General features: G+C 35.7%; 1 protein-coding gene across 5 annotated transcripts in view; it reads left to right on the top strand.

The window, feature by feature from the left end:
- The window catches only part of PRDM5 (PR/SET domain 5), an 87,475-nt gene that overhangs the window by 39,512 nt on the left and 26,308 nt on the right, over positions 1-21,655 (top strand). The window contains exons 11-15 of one of the 5 annotated variants that reach the window (XM_042796517.1): positions 3,053-3,139; positions 4,616-4,709; positions 10,319-10,363; positions 10,940-11,100; positions 14,414-14,507. In XM_042796517.1, the coding sequence (XP_042652451.1) occupies positions 3,053-3,139; positions 4,616-4,709; positions 10,319-10,363; positions 10,940-11,100; positions 14,414-14,507 (481 nt within the window). Of the gene's footprint in view, positions 1-3,047; positions 3,140-4,615; positions 4,710-10,318; positions 10,364-10,939; positions 11,101-14,413; positions 14,508-21,655 lie in introns of all 5 variants that reach the window. The other 4 variants (XM_042796520.1, XM_042796518.1, XM_042796519.1 and 1 more) reach the window with 4 other exon arrangements.

Consider the following 21,655-nt stretch of genomic DNA (forward strand, 5'->3'; position numbering starts at 1 on the left):
GCTTCTGTTGATTTAAGCTCAAATCTGCTTGGCCTAATTTCTGTAATGCCTGTCATTATTTTTAACCTGGGGTTACATCTTTAATGGCAAGGCTATATTCATGACTGCTGTTTCACAATTATAAGACTGTAAAAAAGAAACAAAGAAAAAAAAAAATTACCTGTTTGGTTTTGTGCCCAGTATTTGGAACCGTTTGTTCGTTCTTCTTTTTTTTCTTTACATTTTTTAAATACTACCCCTTTTTTTTCCCCTTTTGATGAAACTGATATACCCATACTTACAAGTCTTTCGTAGCTTGGCTTATATGCCATCTGGGAATTTGGCACAGGATCTTTGCACCATCTCTTGCACTTTCAGCCATAAATCATGTAAGGGTAATAATAATGCCTCTCACAGGATGAAATGGTGATGACTGTCTAAAACAGAAAGCATGCAGAAGCCTGCTGAAGGACAAGATTAATTTCCATATATGCTGTGATTGTATCTTATGTTTTAGACTATATTAAGAAAATGAGGCAGAATCTCACAAATTGGATATAATCTAAGGAAAATGTATGAAATACTGTCTGGAAAGATACTTCTGTATCTTAAATGAATACTTTTTACGTGCTTCCCTATGTTAATTTGCAGTTCATGACTGGTAGGGAGTTTGGGCTGAAAATGGACTTCAGGATTAAGTATGAATGTATAAACGCTTTGACCCAATTCTGTGTTTAAAGCAGCAGCACCATTAGCATAAGCAAGGATTAGAAGCAATTCTTAATGGGAAAAATATTAAAATTTAGACAGATTTAGTAAGTACCTAATTTTGACAGAATTCCTTAAAATGTGTTGGAATACTTTTTTCCTGAACCGGTTTGCCCATAGTACTGTCTGTAAGTCAACCTTGTCCTATAATGAAAGAAACTTATTCCTGTTTTTACATAAAGTTTACCCAAACAGCTGTGAATATTCGTCCATCCACATTGAGGTCTCTAATTTCACTTGTTAAATGAAGAGATGAGCATGAGAGACAGGAGACTGACATAGACGTCCTGAATTGCTTTTTTAGACATGCCTCTCTCCATCGAGTAAACAAGGAGAGGTAGTAGATGGGAGTATGGGTGTGTATACACAGAACCAATTGTAAGGTGTAAGTCAAGGATGGTAGTTTGGGATGCAAGAGTAGCTGTGCTATGATTTCAGAGGGCTGCACTACTATTAGGGGAAAAGGACAATAGTTCTTTTGCTTGTTCACAGGAATGTCGATCTACTAACAGTGGAAATTTAAATCTTTATTGTGTTTCATACTTATGTATTTTTTCAGCTTGGGTTTTTAATTATTCTTTAGGTACGCATTCCTTTAAGATTTTATTTTCTTTTGAAGGAAACAAAGTTGGACTCTGAATAATTTCACAGTGATGTTGAGTTCCAGGATGCAGTTACTGTGCTAGTAGCAGGGAGCTTAGAATTGTGCAGTAGGAATGATGTGTATAGTAGTTTAAAACACTTAAATCAACAATATTTAACATAAAACATGCTTTCAAATTTGATAGCAACATGCTTGAAAAAACTTTTTGGGTTTTACAACTGAGCCTAGATAGTTTTTAATAAGAATTTTGTGCCTTTGAATTATTGTTTTACATTTTAGATGGAAACCTGGTGTTGCTGTTGTTTCTGTGATTCCTTTATGGGGGTTATTTAATTTGGTTTTGTGTTGGAAATACCAGAATAAAAATAGCTCCCACACATGTGCTTTTAAACATCTTTCAGATGTGAGTGAACGTTGGGTCATTTCAAAGGTGCAGAAGGAGATTAGTTCCTCACATTTCATGGGATTTCACTGTGAGATAGACAGTGGAGTTGTTGAGAATGTATCTGCTCTGTTGAGAGGAGCATTGTGATGTGAACCCTACCAGCACTCATTACACCCTTACAGCTACAGATCTGAGAGGCAGGAACTGTTAGTCTTCCTGTGGTACCTCTCTGATGTGCTGCTTCTGCATACGAGTACTGTGCTGCTCTGTGTAGATGCATGAGCAAGCTTGATTTGTCACTTGCTTGGAGATGTCAGCACTGGGAAGTGTTATATGATGTGCAACTAGCTCAGATGTCTTCTGAAAAAGCTCAGACTATATGACTAAGTGATCATATGAAGAATATGGTTCCATTTTTGTAACAAGGGAAGAGAATAATATCTGAAATTAGGAGGCAAATGTAGTATTGAATTGTGCTGCAGATAAAAGTAGTCACCTTTCATCCAGGTTAGATTGGATGAAGGTGCATGTTCTGTGCAATACAATTCAGATTACTTACATACAGGAGAAAACTAAGTTTTTGTTACATCTGCTCCTTTGTTGCTATGCACAGAGAATGAGCTCAGAGAATAAAATATGAGGATATGACAGTGAGCAGAAATAGGTCAGCAGACAGGATTTTAAAGGTTTTATGGTTAATCCAGGGTTATTTGGTCCCAGGGAGCATAATAAATTCAAGCAACTGTATTCCCTCAGTTTCTCTTTTGGGAACAAGTAGCCTTGGGCTGGATTTAAGTGTCCACAAATGCTATGGTAGGAAAGGCAGCCATGAAATATTCCATAAGAGCCCATCATCAGTTGCTTTGATTGTATGCCTGTCCCTTGACTGAAAGGAAGACATCAACAGGACAAAAAAGGACAGTATTAGTACTAATATGCTTGTATGAGGGGATACCTCTCCTCATTAAGATTTGCATGGCTTTTTGTAATAGATATAGCTTGTTTCTGGACCATTCACAAAAGGGCAGATCTGTGTACCTTTGCATGTGGGTATGTCCAGTTAGGTGTTTTTCTTTGTAGTGAAGTTAAGATGTGCAGATGAATAGTTGTATTTTGATCAAAAGACGAGGAGAACTGTCAAGGAGATGCTAAGAAGGAATTCTGTACAAATCACTGTGCTCTTCAGAACTACCACTCAAGTGGTGAGTGTTCTAAAACAGGACATTTTAAAAATAAGCAACATGAATTTTGCGCTCGTGAAAGGTGCCAGATTGACAGCCCTAGAGACTGAACCCTTCTATTTATCCACAGAACAGGTACAGCACAGACAGCAGCACTGCGAGCTTCCCCACAGTGTCTCGTCAATATGTCTCAACCCTGTTCTGGAGGAACCACCTATTGAGGTGAGAAGGTAGTTCAGTCTCTTCATGTCCTGTCAATCCTTGGCCTGACTGCTGAGACTGCCAAGCAGGGTGTCAACTAATGCAAACTGTGATGTAAACCTGTAGAAGCTGGACTGAAACATTCAGCAGATTTTATGCAACGTGTGATATTATTCCACACATCTGATGGTGCTCCAATTACCTTTTTGCTTTAAATGTCATAGGCTGATGTCAAGGAATTGACTTTGAATCCAGAGCCTCTGTATACCATTGCAAGTACTCTAATGTTTTGGTACTGTTGTGTATGCAAGAGGACATTTGTGTTAAAATCAATCTAGGTTCAAGGCCCTCAGTCTACATCTGAATAATTATGCTGACTCCCCACAGTCCCATTCTTTCTCTGTAGCTTAAGGGATAGCTATAAATGTCGTATGGTATTATGAATAGCAGAAATAGATTATATAAATATGGACTATGCTCATACTTACCCTTAGTCTACAAAATTAACTCATTTACCTAATGTAGTGCATATTATAAAAAAATTAACTGTCCATCCCCTTTTCCTCTTGGCATTGCAGATTCTACTTAAGGTCCTTGTGGGCTAATACAGTGTTCAGACACTGATGCTTTAAAAACTTGCTTACCTTTCAAAAATAGTAGGAAATTGGGTAGGTAATAAATTGTATGGATTAATTTACTGTCTACAGTGGGACAGCACTTAATAACACTGGGAAACAGGTAAAGTGCTTTGAAATTTACACAAGTAGAATGAAACTGGATGTTTCCCAAGCTCCAGAGGAGAAATTAGCTTCAGCAACTCTGCAGTTTGAGAGATTCATCCAAGCTTAGCTTTTTATTTTATTCATGGCTTAGAGGCTGTTTCTCAGCTGTGACGTATTTTTCAACAGCAAACAAAGATCTCCGTACTGATGCTTCTATGTTTGTGGTTTTGTTGTTTTTTGTTTTTTGGTTTTTTTTTTTCCTCTCAATGCAAGAAACTGAAACAAGGATATATAAGGCTAGTCTCATGATCTGAGAAATTTTCTTTGCCAAATTTTAGATACCATCTTGAGATAATCGGATCTGGTTTACTTTCAAACTTAACTGAGGAAAACAGGTTTGTGTACATGTGTTTAATTTTAAAGCATTTATTCATATTAGTAAGTACTTACGGACAGTGTTAGTACTAATAAAGCAATGCAGCTGAGCTTGTACTATTTTTTCCTGGTTATCTGATATTTTTGTTTCTGTTTACACGCACACCCCATGTAACACTTCTGAGGACTGGGAAGGTATGTTTATTCAGTAGCTGCTATGCTGACTTTCAGGATTCTGGATAATGGCAGAACGATTGTTTTAATTCCTCATCCCCTGATGTTTCAAATTACTATGATATCCCCTCCTGAATCCAGTCCAGAAAATTAGCTATAATTACTGAAATGATAGCTAATTGATTTCCCTGAGCCTTTCCTCTGACATGTTGTCTTTCATCTGCAGACCCATTCTGAAGAGAGACCATTCCAGTGTGAGGAATGCAAAGCTTTGTTCCGAACCCCATTCTCTCTACAAAGGCATCTGTTAATCCATAACAGTAAGTGCTAAGTCAGAGAGGAAAAAGAACTTCCTCGGTTCTCACATTTGACTGAGAAAAACAGACATATGGCACCTTGCTCCAATCTGCAACTTGCTATATTAAATTAGTATTAAGATTCAACTTTAACACCAGGGAGTTAGAAAATTCAGAGCCAAATTCAAACCTTGTCTTTAAATGCATTTAAATGCAAATCCAAATATGCTGTAGAAAATCTAGCAATGATTTGAGGTCTGATGACAAGAGATTTATTTCTGCATTAAGTGTGATAGTATTACCTCCATTTTAAGAAAGGAGAGATGGAAGCAGAGGTAACTTGGTGGCTTACTCAGCTTTTGTAGGTAATCCCGTTTAGAACTTGAAACTGAGATTCTCTCTCCTGTGCCAGCCCAGGCTAATGTTTCCTGCCTCTGGCACAGAACTAGGAGCTCAGATAAATCCTGTGGCCATTTTCCCTCATGAGTAACTTGGTCTTGGCATTCTGTACTGGTTTTTAACTGACTGTGTAAAGATTTATTTTTGGTGGAATTTTCTGTCTTTAATATTTACAGACCCCTAGACTACCATTCAACCCTATTATTGTCAGCAAATTAGATATTAGAAAATATTTGTAATCTAAAATCCTTGTAGCTTAGAAGACAGTATTTTGATTTGGGGAATATTTACACTGGTTATAATGAAGAAAACCACAAACCTTTATTTTTTTTATTCTTGTATAACAGTGTTTTTGCTAGGTGAATTATTAGACTGGTGTGTTTAGTTTGTTTTTTTACAGTTATCTTTCAAAGCTTCTGCAATTTCATAAAGCACTGAATTTTGTAAAATATTTTTCTAATGTTAAAAATGATGGGGGGAGAAAGTTAAAACCTATTCAGTAATGTGTATTCTAACGAACCAAGCATTTGCAGAATATCCAAAAGCAGTAATTCACAGTATGCAGAACTGTAGGCCTTGGTAAAGGTTTCTCTAAAAGCATATACTTTGACTTTTTTTGGATAGGATGGGAACCCAGGAAACTTGAGATCTTTTGAGTTAGGGTTGTGATTTGTGTAAGGTTTAGCTGTTCCTGATCTGCCACTATTTAAGCAAATATTAAGTATATCAGACTGTGAACTGCAACAACACAGACATTGTCTAGTCAGTCTTCCTTGGTGCAGAAGAACACGTCTTATTGAAGGACAGAGCAGGTGTTTGAAGGTGGTAACTTCTGCCATCTTAGCTAAAAATGAGTCAAAGCCTTAAACTAATAATATTTTGGTGTTTTTGTTAATCGCAGGGAAGATTTTTAAACCTTTTTTTTCTTTCTTTGGGAAAAAACCCCAAGCAACTGACCAACTTAACAAGGAGGCCTTAATACAGCAGAATATAAGCAAAGCTTTTGTAGTTATACTGTATCTCTCTTGTCTGTAGAGCCCTATAAGAGTTGGCAGACCAATAGCAAAGTGAAAGTCATTACTAGGATGGACTGAAGAGTAAACAGTTTTTAGTTCAAGGCTGTGATTAAAACAAGGGGCTCTGCTGTTTTCTGAGAAGAGCTTGTATTCCCAGTGAAGAAATGTAGAACTCTTCCCCTCATGACCTAATTCTGAGACTGACAAGTGCTGCCATGATAATGAGTTTCTCATAGTTGAAATAACTCAGAATTATAGGCATTGTCCTGTTACAGCTGGATGATAGTCCCTCTCATAGCACTGAAAAAAACCTGTTCTATAAAGAGAGAAACAAACCAGAACCTCTAGATGTATTTAGCTGGCTTTGCTGTTTTGTCCTGTAGGAAAGAAAAAATTGTGAAACTTGAAACTTCTAGGGAAAATTGAAGTTCAGCCTACATTATATATTTTATTTTAAATTCAGTATCCCCTCGTTGTTTTAGAAGAAGGCACTCTGCAGAACGATGTAGAATGACTTAAATTTTATTTTACAGACTTAATTTACTGAAAAAAAATATATTTCATAAACTCACTTTTCAGGTGTTCCTGTCTTGAAATTGGAAAAGGTGTCACGGATATGACTTTCAAAATTCAAGATCAAATATGTCTAACAAATAATGAAAAAAACCCCTCCAAACTGTTTTTTTTTCTTCTAGGTTCTAGCTGTGTAAATGTAACTTGTCTTCTGAGAGTCAGAAAAACTTTTTCTCTTAGGCATACTGCTGATAATACTTTTAGTAACTGTGTTCTCATTACATCATTGTCAATGCTGGGGCTGTAGTGTTTAGGAAGGATATATGATACATGATAAGTGTATAAGCTAATACTTGCTCATGAGGCTGTAAGAGACCTGGCTAACAAGAATGAGTAACCCTGAGCATTTTTGCTTGGATCATTCAGTTGTCTAGGATTGCATGCATGAACAGGATTGCATTTCTTGAGAAGGACATCATCCTTTTTTATATATTTGCTTTCCAGAGAAAATCCACATGCAGAATGTTTGTTAGTAAGAGAAATATTAATTATCTCCTTCTACATGGGTCAGTAGAAATGGGCACTGAAGATTGCTCGTTTCAAGTAAGGCACAAGTAGCCCTGATTTTCATTTTCTTGTTTTATTATAAGGAGAGTGAATCAGTGGAGTAGATCAAGCCAGCCTCAGAAAGACACACACATTATATTGTGTATTTCTGGAGGAAAGCAATGTAGGATATATCATGTCAGTGCTCTGTTTCCATCTTTGGAGGCATTTTTATGGATATTGATATTGTAGTTTCATGACAAGTACTCTGAAAAAGTTTCCCTCCTTCAGTAGTTTCAAGAGTGGAAGTCAATGATATCCTTTCTTGTTTATTACCATTCTCTAGAGTGCTTAGGCCTGAAGAGAATCTATGTATATCTTTTGCTATTTTATTTTTTAACAAACCTCCTGACCTAGCACAGTGCAAACCTGTTGACTGAAAATACATAATGGACATTCTTTCTTTATTTCTTACACATTAATATTAGAAATTTATTTGGTGACATTAATATTATTCTTATCTGCCAAAGGCGATGGAGAGAGTTTGAGTTTTGGCAGTGACACTGTCAAATATTAAAATTTTAGAACAATGTAGCAACATTATGGCTAGGCGAAGAAAGATGTTCTTTGATATGTTAAAGCCAAAGGCGTCCCTAATCAGAGGAACAAGTAGATAGCCTTCTTTGAGCAAGGACATCCTAGACCAGTTAGACCTTGAAGAGGGTACATATGCCAATTTGGCAAGTAAACTCAAGGTCTGTGTATGTGTAGCTGGACTATCCTCATTATAATACTGAAAATTATACCTCCAGGTCAAGATGACCCTTGCCCATGAGAAGACCCTTCCCCTAAGCATATGTAGTAGTAGAAGTACTGTGTCAACAGTATTTTAATTATATTTAAATTACTAACCAATTGTCGTGGAGAGGATGGACTTGGAAAATTACAAACTCTGCAAGTTTTGTGTATAAATATATCATGGAAAGCCTGGTGAGCTTGCTTTGTGAGATACCACTGAGCACCCAGGCTTGCACAACCCTGAAATAAATTAGCAATACTTCTCCTGAGTGTGTGACCATCGACTTACTGCACACTGGGCAACAAATGTGCTTTTTGGACAATAGTTCTTAAGCAACAGACATGTTCTTACATTTGCCATATGAAATATGTTTGTTCTTTATCACAACAATGAGGTGTCATGAAATAGGTTGTGTAGCTCTTTTTTCCTGCAATATTCTACGTGAGGATTGCCAGGACTGCTCAGGGAGTTTTAATACTCGTATCTTGGTGCATGTGATTTAGACTTCGGCTTTATGCTGTTGAGGTACCTTCTGAAATGCCTTCCATAGTTGTGTATTAATGGTATTTTTAAATTAAGAGCTCGTGTATCTTTGTCTATGGCTTAAAAAAAGGTCAAGACACATGACTGTTCAGTGAGACAACTGTGTGTGGAGACAGTGCTCTGATGGCTCTTCTGTAATGACAAAGGGTTTCTGCTAAACAAGGAAGCTGAGGAGAAACACCGATTATTTGTCTTCATCCAGGATAACATTTGAAAAAATGTCCAATTCTACACTTCCCATTAATTTGCATGTTGAAAAATTTTGCTAAACTGAAGCCAGCACTTGGCTAAATACAGACTTGGCATTGCAACTATATGTAATTGAAGAATATTATAATGTGTATACACAGAAGAGATATGGTTGAACAGTATGTTAGTTCTGAAAGTCTTGACTTCGGAGGCTTTTTATTTGAAAACTGGTTGATCTTTTATTACCTTATTATTTTTTTGTTGATTGAAAATCATTTATCTTCAAATACAAGTGCAGTACTGAAAATGATAGGAATGATTGCAAACAGAACTTTAGGATAAAAAGGACAAATCCTTCTGAAACTCAACAAATGTTGAATCATGTCTTAAGCCGTAATGATATCATGTAAATTTATGGAAATCATACAAATATTTCTTTCTTCAGAAGACATGGCAATTTTTTCAAATCATGTCTGGTATTGCTTCATTTTTTTTCAATTTATTTTTAGACTTGGAACTAAGTTATTAAGAGACATGAAGAAACAAATGATTTAAAAAAAAAAATCCATGAAGCCTAGAAGTTCTTATAAAAAGTAACTTTTAAAAGAAATTACTTGAATGCTATTTCTTTGTTGAAGCAGTAGAAAATTACATGTTACTTTAGTAAAGATAGTAATGACTTCACTTTGTTAGCAGGGTAGTCTCATGTTCCCAAGACACAAACTGAAGTGATTCACTGAACAGTTAGAAGCAGTATCAGTGTTAAACCTCCACATAACAGCATATTAAATTGCATCCCTGTTGACCTTGAAAATTTTTCTGAATAGCTACACTGGAAGTATTTTAGGATAAGACAACTTACACTCTAATACCTTTTAGCATATTCTTTTTGTGTCATCCAAGACAACACCAGATTTGTTTGCAAACCAAGAGAAAATAAGAGCTTTGGGTTTTTTGGGGGGCTAGAGAGGGAAGTTATGGTTGATTTAGGAGGGAGAGAAACAGGCTATCTAGGCTTTGGAATGTCTATGGGTACTTAAGGCAGCACTGATAAGCTTCACTTATATGTATTACATGTATAATATATAATAAAGAAAAAAGTATTTTGGTGCTTCAACATGCAGCATTAAATGGCCTTTAATATGCAGCGCACTGAAATTGATTTCCGTTCATATTGGCCTTTGCACTGGGACCAAGGCTGGGATGATTTCATCCTTTAATGAGCTATAGCAAGGAAATAAGTGTACCTCTACATATACATCATTGCTACTGGAAGAAGTAGCTTGTGCTTATGCAAGTCTGTATCTTATTCATATGGAGCAGGATGCTGCAGGTCAAACCTCTGTCCCGAAAAATAAGAAGTGGAGGGTAGTCCTTAAATTATGGTGATCTTTATTTTTGATGTAACTGCTTGGAAAGTTTTTTGGGATATGGGCACCTGATTTCCAGTTCAGACTGTGGATTTCTGAAGGAATGCCGTGTTGCAGATGTTTATTGTAATTTTAATCAAGATGTTAACAAATAGAAGAAAATATTCTCTTCTGCATTCACAGTAGTGATAAAGAAGAGGTTCCTTGTAATGATTTCTCTGATGAATCACATGTTTTTTTTTTTTCTTCTCTCAAAAGATGTATGCAGATTTTCAGAATACAATGTCTCTTCCCCTCTCTTAGGTAATTAATTGATTTTTAAAACTATTAGCAATATTAACCTGGCCTCTGCCATAACCTTCAACGACATCACCACAGTTTGAATAGTAATACTGCTATGACACTTAGAAGTTGTGTCATCTTTGTCATATGAGTTTGCCTTTATTGATGTGAATAAGATAGGTTACTCAAAGCAAGTATTTTCTGTTTTGAGAATTCTTTTAAATTCAGGAGGATGTCTTTTACCATTTAAGTTTCAAAACATGAAACCTATTTCATCTTTTTTGCTTGTTGTCGTAAAGTCTGTTACTGAAGGTGCTGTTAAAACCTGTGCTCCATTTCACTGGAAGCCACTTCCACTGGTTGCCATTTCACCTTTGGCTATAGAGTTTAATCTCGCATTTCTGGCTATGTTGTTCTCATGACTCCTTAATTTCCCAGTGACATTTTTAGCTGATGTGACGTTCCTTTTCTTTATGTTCTCAGGAACCATTTTTTTCATTTGTCTTCGCTGCTTTTATTCATTTTTCTGAAACAATAAGCATTATTGTATTTCCACAAAAATCTGCTATCTTTAAACCTTGCTTTTGTCTTTATAAGGTGAAAGGACCTTCAAGTGTGATCACTGTGACGCTACTTTCAAAAGAAAAGACACATTAAACGTTCATATTCAAGTTGTACATGATGGACATAAGAAATACAAGTGTGATCTCTGTGACAAAGCTTTTGTAACACCCTCAGTCCTGAAGAGTCATAAAAAAGTGAGTAGAATCGGTTCTGTCATATTCATTCCTTCTGTGTCCTTAAGGCTGTGACTAAACATAAAATTCCCAGATGCTTCTGTATTTCTGGCTTTTCAACAGAGAGCTGTGATGGTGCTTAACATCCTAAAATGCTCATTGCAGTAGTGGTGTGCAGAATCTGCAGTGGGTACGTGTATATAAATCCAATATAGGTACTCTGGCATCAGGTGTGTGGCAGGATGGGACCTGCTGCACTGCTCTTACCGTGCTCCATTCCACTGATCTCTGTAATGGAATTGTGGTAAACTTTCTTCTAAAGTTTGCTCACTAGTTTAGCCTGAGGTAAGATTTATGTTACTGGGAATAAAAGCGAAGAAAATAATTGAATCGAGAACAAATCAGCTGAGACAGATCAACTCAGGTGTTGCCACAGGTTATGAGAATTTGTTGAAAAACATCATGCATATATTTGCCATATATTATGCACTTCACATATGCACGTACAATTGTAATAACAAAAGTGAGTGTAACTGAGTTACTTGCTACAATATTTTCAGCATGTGAATATGGTGAATACTGTGCATTACAACACACGTATGTATTTAAAATTGAGGAAAAAATGTAAGGGAGTCTCTCAGTGTCTTGCGAACCCTACTGTCTCTTATGGATGTGGGAACTAGTACATGTCTTTGGAGCATAAACCAAGTTATTGGGAGATAGCAGACTCTTGAATTCTCTAATGTATCAGGCGACACTGTCTCCTTAATATGTGCTTGATTTTTAACATGTTTACAGATTGCAAAGAGTAATGGAACCAACTAGGAACAAAGTCTGTGTGGTTTCTTTTGTGGTCTTTTGAAGGTCTTGATCTTCCATTAAATGTATGTTAATGCATTTGCTGTCTGTCTGCCTTCAGTCTGTTTTAAATGCTGCTTGTCTCATATTTAATATGCATTAAGTGACTTAGTAATTATAGTTCCTGGAAAATAAAGTTTCCTGTGATTGATTGACATAGCTGTGTAACCAAGATGTATTTCTCCCAGATGTACAGGTGAAAATCTTCCACTAAGTGTTTCAGAAGAACTAGAATGACATGGGGTTGCCTTGTTTGTAGACTTCAGTACATGTACTATAAGATGATTGAGATTCAAATTATCTGGTTCATCAGCTGTTGTTCAGTCTGTGAAATCAGTTGAATTTTGCTATAATAGAGACAGACTTTTGTATTATAGGATATTCTTCCTCTTTTCTCTTATTACTTTTAGAATAAGGAGTATTAAAGCACATTTGTTTTTCAAGCCTCAATGTATTGGTCTAAGGAACTCAAAAATAAAGTGTATACAAAATAAACTTGAGATTTGTTTCTGATTATGTTCTTGGGGAGCAAGCCTTTAGGAAGGCATAGTATCTTTCATTAGACAAACTGATTTGTTTGGAAAAAACAGACTGCTTTTCAGACACACAATCCTTTTCACTCAAATCTACTTATTTTAATCACTTGAGTAAAATACATAGCCTATAATACTGATATATTGATTTCAGATTAATTTTTTGTGAAGAATCTTCCCATGATGGGTTGTAAGATCAAAAAATATTACCTGGAATCATAGATGAGCTCTGCATAAATTTTTAAATTTTCTCAGGTTCTTTTCTAAAAAATTCAGTATGATTTATTACTTCATGTTAAAAATGGCCATATATGTATTTGTAGTTTAATGACAAGCAGCTAGCATTTGTTGTTTATCACTCTTCTTTCTTTGACATTCCTTCTTAATTGTAATTGTTATTGCTTTGTGCTACTGTCAGACTAGTACTAGCTGTATGTTTGTGAGCCTTGTAGTTGTAATGTATTGCTCCCAGAAATCCTCTTTTTTTTTTTTTTTTTTTTTTCCCCCTTTGTTTGGAATGATTTAATAGCTGTCTACCTGTTATCCCCCATTGTCTCTGTTAGAGATATAGGTGGTTTCTGAAGAACTCTATCCTATTCAAGAGGGTTTTAACATTCATATCCCTAATTTCAGGGAATGAAAACTATGCAAGTCCATCCAGTATTGAAATGATATCTCATTTACTCTTCCTTCAGCTGCAGCATAATATGTATTGTGTGAGATAAGGTTTTGATGATGTAATAAAGAATTTTATGTCACTTCAATGTCTTTCATAAAAACAAGAATTAATTTGCCTATCTGAAGAGAGTCACGTGCAAAGCTTGAAACCCAGTCAGCTGTACATATAATTTAATGTGTTACATTTCCTATCCCATTTAAATTAACATTTATAAATGAAGTAATCCAAAATTTTACATTTAAAGAGCAGTCACAGTTATAAGGAAAAATTATTCAATAGGCGGATAAATCTTAAGTTCAAAATTGGGCATTAAAAGTACAGTGAGAAAAATGCTGAGAACCCACGTATGTAACTTACTTCAAGGTGGTCTTGCTGCTGACCACACAGGTTGGATGGGAGAGTTTGTGATTACTCTTTTTTTTCCACTTTGAAATACCTCTTATATCAGCAAGGTGCTCTAGCCTTAAAAGCTTCATTTCAAAAGACAAGCTCAGTGTATGAATTAATATAACTGACAATTACAATATACTTCTCATGATCAATTCTCTAAATGCAATCTGATTCTAGCATTTAGATCCTATCTAGAAACTAGATAGGATCCAATATGCAATTTGTGTTGACTGAAATCACTGAGAACTTACACTTTGAAGGATTGTTGTCTGTCATATTTCAAATGATGTTGGCTATGTTTCATTGATATGAGACAGTCAGTCAGAAATCATACACACAAATCTCTACAGAAACCTTTTAAAGCTCCAGTTCAAGTTTGCAACAAGAAAAGTTATACTAGGCTAGGTAAACTATTTTCAGTACATTTCATAATGTAATAAAATTCTGTGAAATTGTAAGCTTTTAAAAATAGACCCATTTACGAAGTTTAGTTTTATGAGGTAATCAAATTATTGCTTGCTGGCTTAGAAACCACTATCACAGATATCAAACTGAAAAACAGGTGACTTATTCTTGCAATCATGCAAAGATACAAAGGCGAGTTGGACATTTTTACTAGGATTTAGGAAACGGTAACCTTGGGAACTGAAAAGCCAGTTTATTTACATTAACATTGAGATTTGTTTAGAAATTTTAGAAGAAAATTGAAAGAACATCTATAGCTAATTCCTTAGAATCTCTGCCTGATGTGATGGTATAAAATATATAATGGAGATAATAGTGGCCAATGCCAATAGAGTTAGAATATTCCATATTTTGCTTCTTTTAAACCTATGCTGAAGCTTTCATTCTTGTCTTTCCCCACCCTGTGCAGACTCACACAGGAGAAAAAGAGAAGATTTGCCCATATTGTGGACAGAAGTTTGCGAGCAATGGAACACTAAGAGTTCATATTCGAAGCCATACAGGTACAGTGTTGTTTATTGTAATGAACAGAGAAGACTTTCTAAATATATAACAAGGTATCTGAAGTATGTCCACAATTTGTCTAGCTACAAACAGAAATGCAAATTTACAGGTAGGCCTAACACAGGATCTTTTTCAGCCATTTTACCTGTTTAATGTGTAAAACCACATTCTGTTCTCAACTTTAATTGTGTGTGAATGTCAGTGTGTGTGTATATATATGAATATTTATATGTATATACGAGTTCATTCATGTCTGTGGCTGCTAAGGTGTTTCAAAACTCTGATTTCATATTAATATAACTTCTGACATTATCACAATCTGCATGTTACCCAAATTAGAATATTCTACCTTAAATCTGCTTTAACTCAAAATTTATTTTTTTGTTGCAACATCTGACTCATGCTGCTGGTCTCCTGATATTCCTGCATCTGAGTTGTGCAACTTCCTCTATATTGCCACCCAGACTGTATTACTATTTCCCTATCATGTTATATGTGTGCTCTGTAAACACACTGAAAAATTAGTCAAGTTGTCATGTTAATAGGTTTCATTCTGTGAGCTTACATTTTCATTCAAATAAGTGGCAGGCAGCTGAAAGGGGTTTCTTTGTGTAAATTTGTTTCCTACATAAAATGGTATAGAATTGCCTTTGGCAGTCAAAGCATCAGTTAACAAATAACCTCCCTATGACATTTCATTCACTTTGCATAAGCAAATTTGGTTTGCAGGGAGATGACAGAATTGGTGTGTTTAATCATTTGGCTTTATACTATGTTTGGAAAAGTCTTAATCACTTCAGTCTATCAAGACCACCTCGTAAGATTACAGATTTTACTAGGTTTTGATATATTGTGATTTTTGGATTTGACTGCTATAAACATGAGCTAAAAAACAAATTTTTATCCTGGTCCCACAGTCAGGATAAAAGGCTAAAACTGACTTTTATCGTTAGCTCTTATTCTTTACTAAATTCCTTGTTTGGAACATTATCACTCATAGCAGCTGTATAAAAAATATATATATATATAAGCCTCTGTATAGGCATTCTGCTCGGGTGGTTTGCGTCTACTGTATAATCATAGAGACAAAAGACAATGAAGGTCAAAGCTGATGACCCAGAATCACAATGCAGCAGTTCTGTTCATTCCTCCTCTCTGTTTTTGTTCTTTGTTCTACAACTCCACCTTATCAACTCCTTTCAGAGTCCTTCCTGCACTATCTCACCTGTTCTGTCTTTCTCTTCAGTCTTCTGCCCTGTAAGCTGTGGGTTTCACTTCTCTTTTTGACTTCCTGAAGATGCAGAGAAGAGGAAGGAAAAAACCTCCAACTCTCATGAGGAATGTGGTATGAGGATTTAGAGAACCCTTGGGTACTCTGCCTTTTGGAAGGACCAACCACTTACCCACCTGGCTGTACTTTGATGAATCACATAGACAGGAGTAAAAGGAAGCAATTTAATAGTGTTGTTAGTCACTCCGCACATCAGTCCAGCTTCTAGGAATATGGCTGCCTCAATTTCTAATCTGTCTTAACTTTTTTTCATGAAGTTATCTTGGTGTTTTAATTATGGATATTTCTTTACTTTTACCTTGCCATCCCATGAGGAATCACATTACCCTTCAAGTTTCTGATATTTTGACGTACTAGACTTTCATGAAAATGGAGACTTCTACAGATTATTTATTCTTTTTTTTTTTTTTTTTTTCCTTCCCTCAATGATTAAAGAAATACCAAAATTTTACTCTAATTCTTCATTAAAATGTCTGGATTTACATTTCAATCTTTTTTTGCGGGTAAGTCTGCTTTATTGCCTTTACTAGTGTGGCGCTTTTGTTTTTTCTTATATCACTGGCCCTTTCCCTAAACTTAAGGTATGTTTTTTTGTGTACTATTGATGTTATACATCATATTGCACAGAATAGAAAAGCCCTAGTTTTTCAAGTTGATAATGCAGACGGGTCTTGGGAAATGCTTTACAACTGTCTGAGTGAAAATGCTTTTCACACATGTGCTGCTAACAGTTACATTTAATGTTTCAGCTCTCTCAAGCAGGCTTTCCTAAAGTTAGGAGTTAGTCTAAGGTGAGTTTCATGAAACCACACACCAGAGACCTCTAACCTTGACTATAGAGCCTTGCAAAATTTGTAGCCACTATTGTATGAGAAACAGTAAACTACGACAATTTGAAGTTACTTGAAGTAGAAAGGCACTGAAGATTTCCAGTACATTTGTAAATTAAATATGGTGGGAGAAAGTACCTTGCCAGGAGATGATACAGGTTGGAATTACAGGAATATACAGTGTGAAAACAACTTATGAAACAAGGACACTGCAGAAGGAGGGAAACTTTCGAGGCCTCTTTCTTTAATTCAAAAGCTAGAACCACTCATTTTGAAGAGAGTTACTAATTTAGGAAAAATGCCTTGCTAAATTAATTTATAATGATCTGTGATAAATAAACCCTGGTCCTTTTCCTTTTCCAGTCTAGCTGATATTGTGATGTCAATCACATTTTTGGTGGAAAATTTTGTGATTCACATCCTTCACTGGGAATCAACCAAAATACATTTTTGTGGTTGTTCTTGATGTCATTCTATTATGGTTTCTGATAATTTCTTGATTATCCAGATGAAATGTCAAAAAAATTTTAAAAAAGTGGGTGGGGTGGGGAAAGGGAGGAGGGAGTTTCCACTAAATTGTGACTCGTAGTTTAAAAAAAATAAACTGTAAGTTATATTGCAAAATGCCTTATGTGAAGTTTAGTGAGAAAATGTCAGTGTTAGATTCATGTTGTACTTCTGGAGAGGCAGTATTGACTTGTTCTGTACCTGAAGACTTCAGGCAGGTTGTTCACAATCATAATACATGGACACTAATCACAAAAGGAAGCATAGCTTTCTGAAACATAGGTTGCATCATTTCCAGAGAAATCAAGGGTAGTTAGTAAAGAGAATCAGTGTCATCTGCAAACAGTACAAAAAAGGTTGAGTACTCATTTGATGGCTTTCAGTAATAAAGTTCACTGCATCATGAAAATCCTTGACATTTTTTCAGGGATCTTCTGAGCAGTAAGGAATTTTCAGTTCATCAAACAGTGGAGCCACAAGCTTATTTTATTCAGTGATGGATGTTTGGTTTCTAAACGTTGCGTTGTTCTATACTTCATGCTCTTGATATCTATTAAATTCTGTGGTTTTGAATTAATCAATTCAAACTGTGCCCTCCTTTTTTCTTGGTCAGCCTTCAAAGTATGGCTGTTCATTCTGAGTTAGAAGTGAACCAACCAGCCACTGTCCGTTTTCAAGATGATTCATCTTTGAGAATAAGTCTTCAGCTGGGACTAAGCTTTTGGTGCATCTAAGCAGTACACCATAAGCATAATTATTGCAAAGACCTTTATGTCTTAGTGATTACAGCTGATTAGGTTTGAGGTCCTGGTGCAAATGTTTGTGTTATCTCATTCTCTGTGGTGTGGTCAGCTAGACTTTATTAGCTACTTTGTATAAGAAGCTTTGTTTCTGTATTTACAAAATAAAGCCAGATAGAGTTCTTTTAAAGAGAGTTGTGTATCAATTTCTATCCTTTTTTAACTTATAAAGCTGTTTGTTATAAAAGCTGAGGTTCTCGTGTACCCTCCCGATTCAGCTTTGGAATTGTGTATTTTTGATATGCTTACTAATCCATCTACAAAAAAAGAAGCTCAATGGGTTTTTGGCTTTTATTTAATATGCAGCATGTGTTCTTAAATATTGTTACTCAGAGATGTATGCATGCTTTCTCAATAAGCAATTTTCCTCCCTCTTTTACTTTAGAGTAAGACTCTGTAAATGAGCCCTAACAGTACTTGCCCTTTTGCAGAAACTGAGCTGGTTTGGGGTGAGTGAACATGTCTGCATGTGCATATATAGAGGGATGGGGTTGATGTTTGCATCTGAACCTAGCATATTGCTCTGTAATTCATCATCTGGGCTTCCAGCCTTGGCATGACAGAGACAGCGCTCTGTAGGTCAGCTGAAACACTATAGCACATTCTCCCTCTGCTGTATCCTGTTGGTTTATGACTTCTTAGGGTCAGAGGGAGCTGGGGTTAATTCAGCAAAAGAATCCTCTGACTGTAATATAAATTCCTTGGCTCGTTCATAAATTGTAAAAGAAATTCTATGGTCAGCTTCTTGGGCTTGAAAACTGGGTGCCAGGAGGTTAATTACTTCCCTAAAGTTTCAAGCAACTTTCAGTGTTAACAGTTACTGGCTGCAGTTTGTGCAGTTTCGCAGTTGTCTTGTACATAGGTATTTAAATATGTTAATTGATGTCTCGTGTATGTGCCTTTGTGTGTGTATGTATTTGTGTGTGCCTATGTAATATATATATACACACACACATGCTTTTTATCTGACTGATATTTATACTGTTGCTTTCCTAACGACTTGTGTCCTAATCCCTTCCGTTTTTGGGATGTAGCACATGAAGTTGTGGAACAGTGAAAGTTGCTGTGAGCTAGTTTGCAGGTTAATTTATTTTTGAGTTAGGAGAATTAAGTGTTTTAACTGTAATTCTGTCTTTTACCAACTCTGTTACATAGGGACTGGTGAGGGACAACTGATGACCATACGTGTCTTCCAGAAAATGCTTACACATGCAAATATGGGTTAAAACATAACCTTGTTTTGTTTTTTCCATCACATTTAGTCAAAGTGCTGATAAAAAGCCAGTAAGATATCTATGACTTTACATCTGTCCTAAATGTTTTCTGAAAAGATTAATATTTCTATTCTATACCATTTAAAAGCCTGACTTAATGTGGCATTCTTATATGTTATAATCTCTGGTATGTCATAAAAGCAGCTTTATTTTGTAAAAACGAGTTGAGAAGGTTCTTTGTAAATTTGCTTCCATACACGTGAATAAAAATTAATACCAAGAGGTTCCATTGAAACAGCAAATAGCGTTCTGACCATGGACTTCCATATCTTTTGTGTCAACACAATTAAGTTTACCTTTTCAATTTCCATTTCCATAATTAAAGGCTGTTTTATAAGCTCGTGAAAACATTTCATCATACTTGTCCCCTATAACTTTATGTACTGATTGCCTTCTTGAGGTGTCTGTCATCCTCTTCACTGAGCGCCTGATGTTATGGTCCTAACTTTGCCGTTGTAGTCACATTTCTACAATTTGATTAACTAGTCATTTGAGCATATTTAAAATCATATTGAAGGTCCAACTGGATAAAAATCTAGGTCCAAATTTTGCACTTTTGTGTAAAAATTCCTGAGTAACCAAAAAAATATTAGTTGTGTAGTTATAATATAAATCTTTGGTTATAACAGTAGTTTAATCATCTAGGAACATGAAAGACTTCAAAGTAGTTTAAGGAAGTAATGAGTTCAAGTACAGTATAACTCTTGGTTATGACTGTGTAAAATAATCTCCACACTTTTAATAGGTACACAGGCAACTGTTTGTTCATGTACATAAGAAATAATGTACAGTTAGGATCCTCATTCTCGCAAATCTTCCTGCAAATTACCTTATAAGTAACTTACATTTTCTTACAATAAAAAAAAAGATAAAAGGGAAGCTTGAAAGAACTTCCTCTTATATCACAATGAATTTTGCAGAAAAATGTATCTGTATCTAGTCAGTGAACAGCTTGCAAATGTCTACAGATAGGTCGTTTCTATACAATAACTTATAAATGATCTCTCTTTTATCTACCAAATTTAAAAAGGGGCTTGCAGAAGGCCTCAAAGGTAAGGATTCTGCATTTCTAAACCTTTCAGTTTATACATCATTGTCCTATTTATCTCCAGACAACAGTTAAATCTTTAGAAGTACCTGTAAAGTTTCATGCAGCTGTCAGCTTCTTGTTGTCTGCTTCCATGAATGAAGAAATGTTCTTGTGAGGGGTAGATTATTTGAAAACTAGTGTCATCTTTAGATCAAATGAATTAGTGATTGATTAATGCCTATACTTTAAAAGAATTGGCTGACCATTGGGTTCACTGAAGTCATAGATGTTAATGCTCCATTCATAGGGAAACCAAATTGCCTAATTCCACTGATAGATGCAAAGAATGAAACTGTTTTAATCTTTCAAATGTGTTGTGGGGGTGGTGTTGCGACTAAAATCTTAATACCACTGTAGAACTGATGTAATAATTGTAGTTTGTTCGTGCTTTATTGTACAGATTCAGATGGCTGTTTTGTAGGGTCCTTTGTTAGTCCTTACAATTCGTTTAGTACAAATAGCTAAAACCTCCAGTATATCATGGTAATTTTTATGGACCGCATAGGACAAACATTTTGAATATTGGTCTTAACTATAGGTAATCTGAATAAACCCAAAACCTTGCAGAAAACAAACTTTCTCAGCTGTGAAAATACCACTTCCGTGCCTCAAAGAATGAGACATGGCTAAGTACTTAGAAGAAAGTGTATAAGTAGGAAAAAAAATTGTTAAAGTTATCTGGTTTTCCCTTATTTTGAAAAGAATAGGATTTGAGGTTTTTTTTTCTTACTAAATATGTGACCGTTTTTAGTGACTGGGAAGTGCATTTGGTTAATTTACATAAAAACAATTCTAGTTCTCTCTTGTGCCTGGAAAATACACAAGATTGGGGCTTGGTTAGAAAGCATTCACAAATAGACAGGCATAGTGTTGTTAATCATCAGTACAGGAAAAATAAAAAGCAGAAATATTCAGTCTTCAGTCTGCCAAGTTTGAATGTTGTTTAAGAGGAAGAATGCATATGAAATCTCTGACCCGTACCTGAGTATTGTTTTTCCATTTCTCTCAAGCAACAGGACTGCTCTCCTCAGAGCAGTCAAAGAGCTATCCTTTTCTTTATCTGGCTGACTGTGAGTGTAGAATTACATGTATATTTGGTGTTTCTGGGTCTTGTCCCAGCTGACATCCACAAGTATTTTATCTTTCAAACCATGAACTTGTTTGGCTCTTGGCATGAGAAAGCTACTCCTGTGTGGGTACTTCTGTACCTTCTACAGTGCTAAATTTTGAGTGTTTAATGGTCAAAAGTCAGGCAGGCCAGAATTTTTTATAGTCCAGATCACTGTTTTTATTGTCTGGTCCAGATTAAGACTAGTACAGGTGTCGTAAAGAGAGCAGCTAGCTGCTGCAGTTGG

The sequence above is a fragment of the Tyto alba genome, unplaced genomic scaffold, assembly GCF_018691265.1.
Source record: "Tyto alba isolate M040663 unplaced genomic scaffold, T.alba_DEE_v4.0 Super-Scaffold_23, whole genome shotgun sequence".
Taxonomy (NCBI): Eukaryota; Metazoa; Chordata; class Aves; order Strigiformes; family Tytonidae; genus Tyto; species Tyto alba.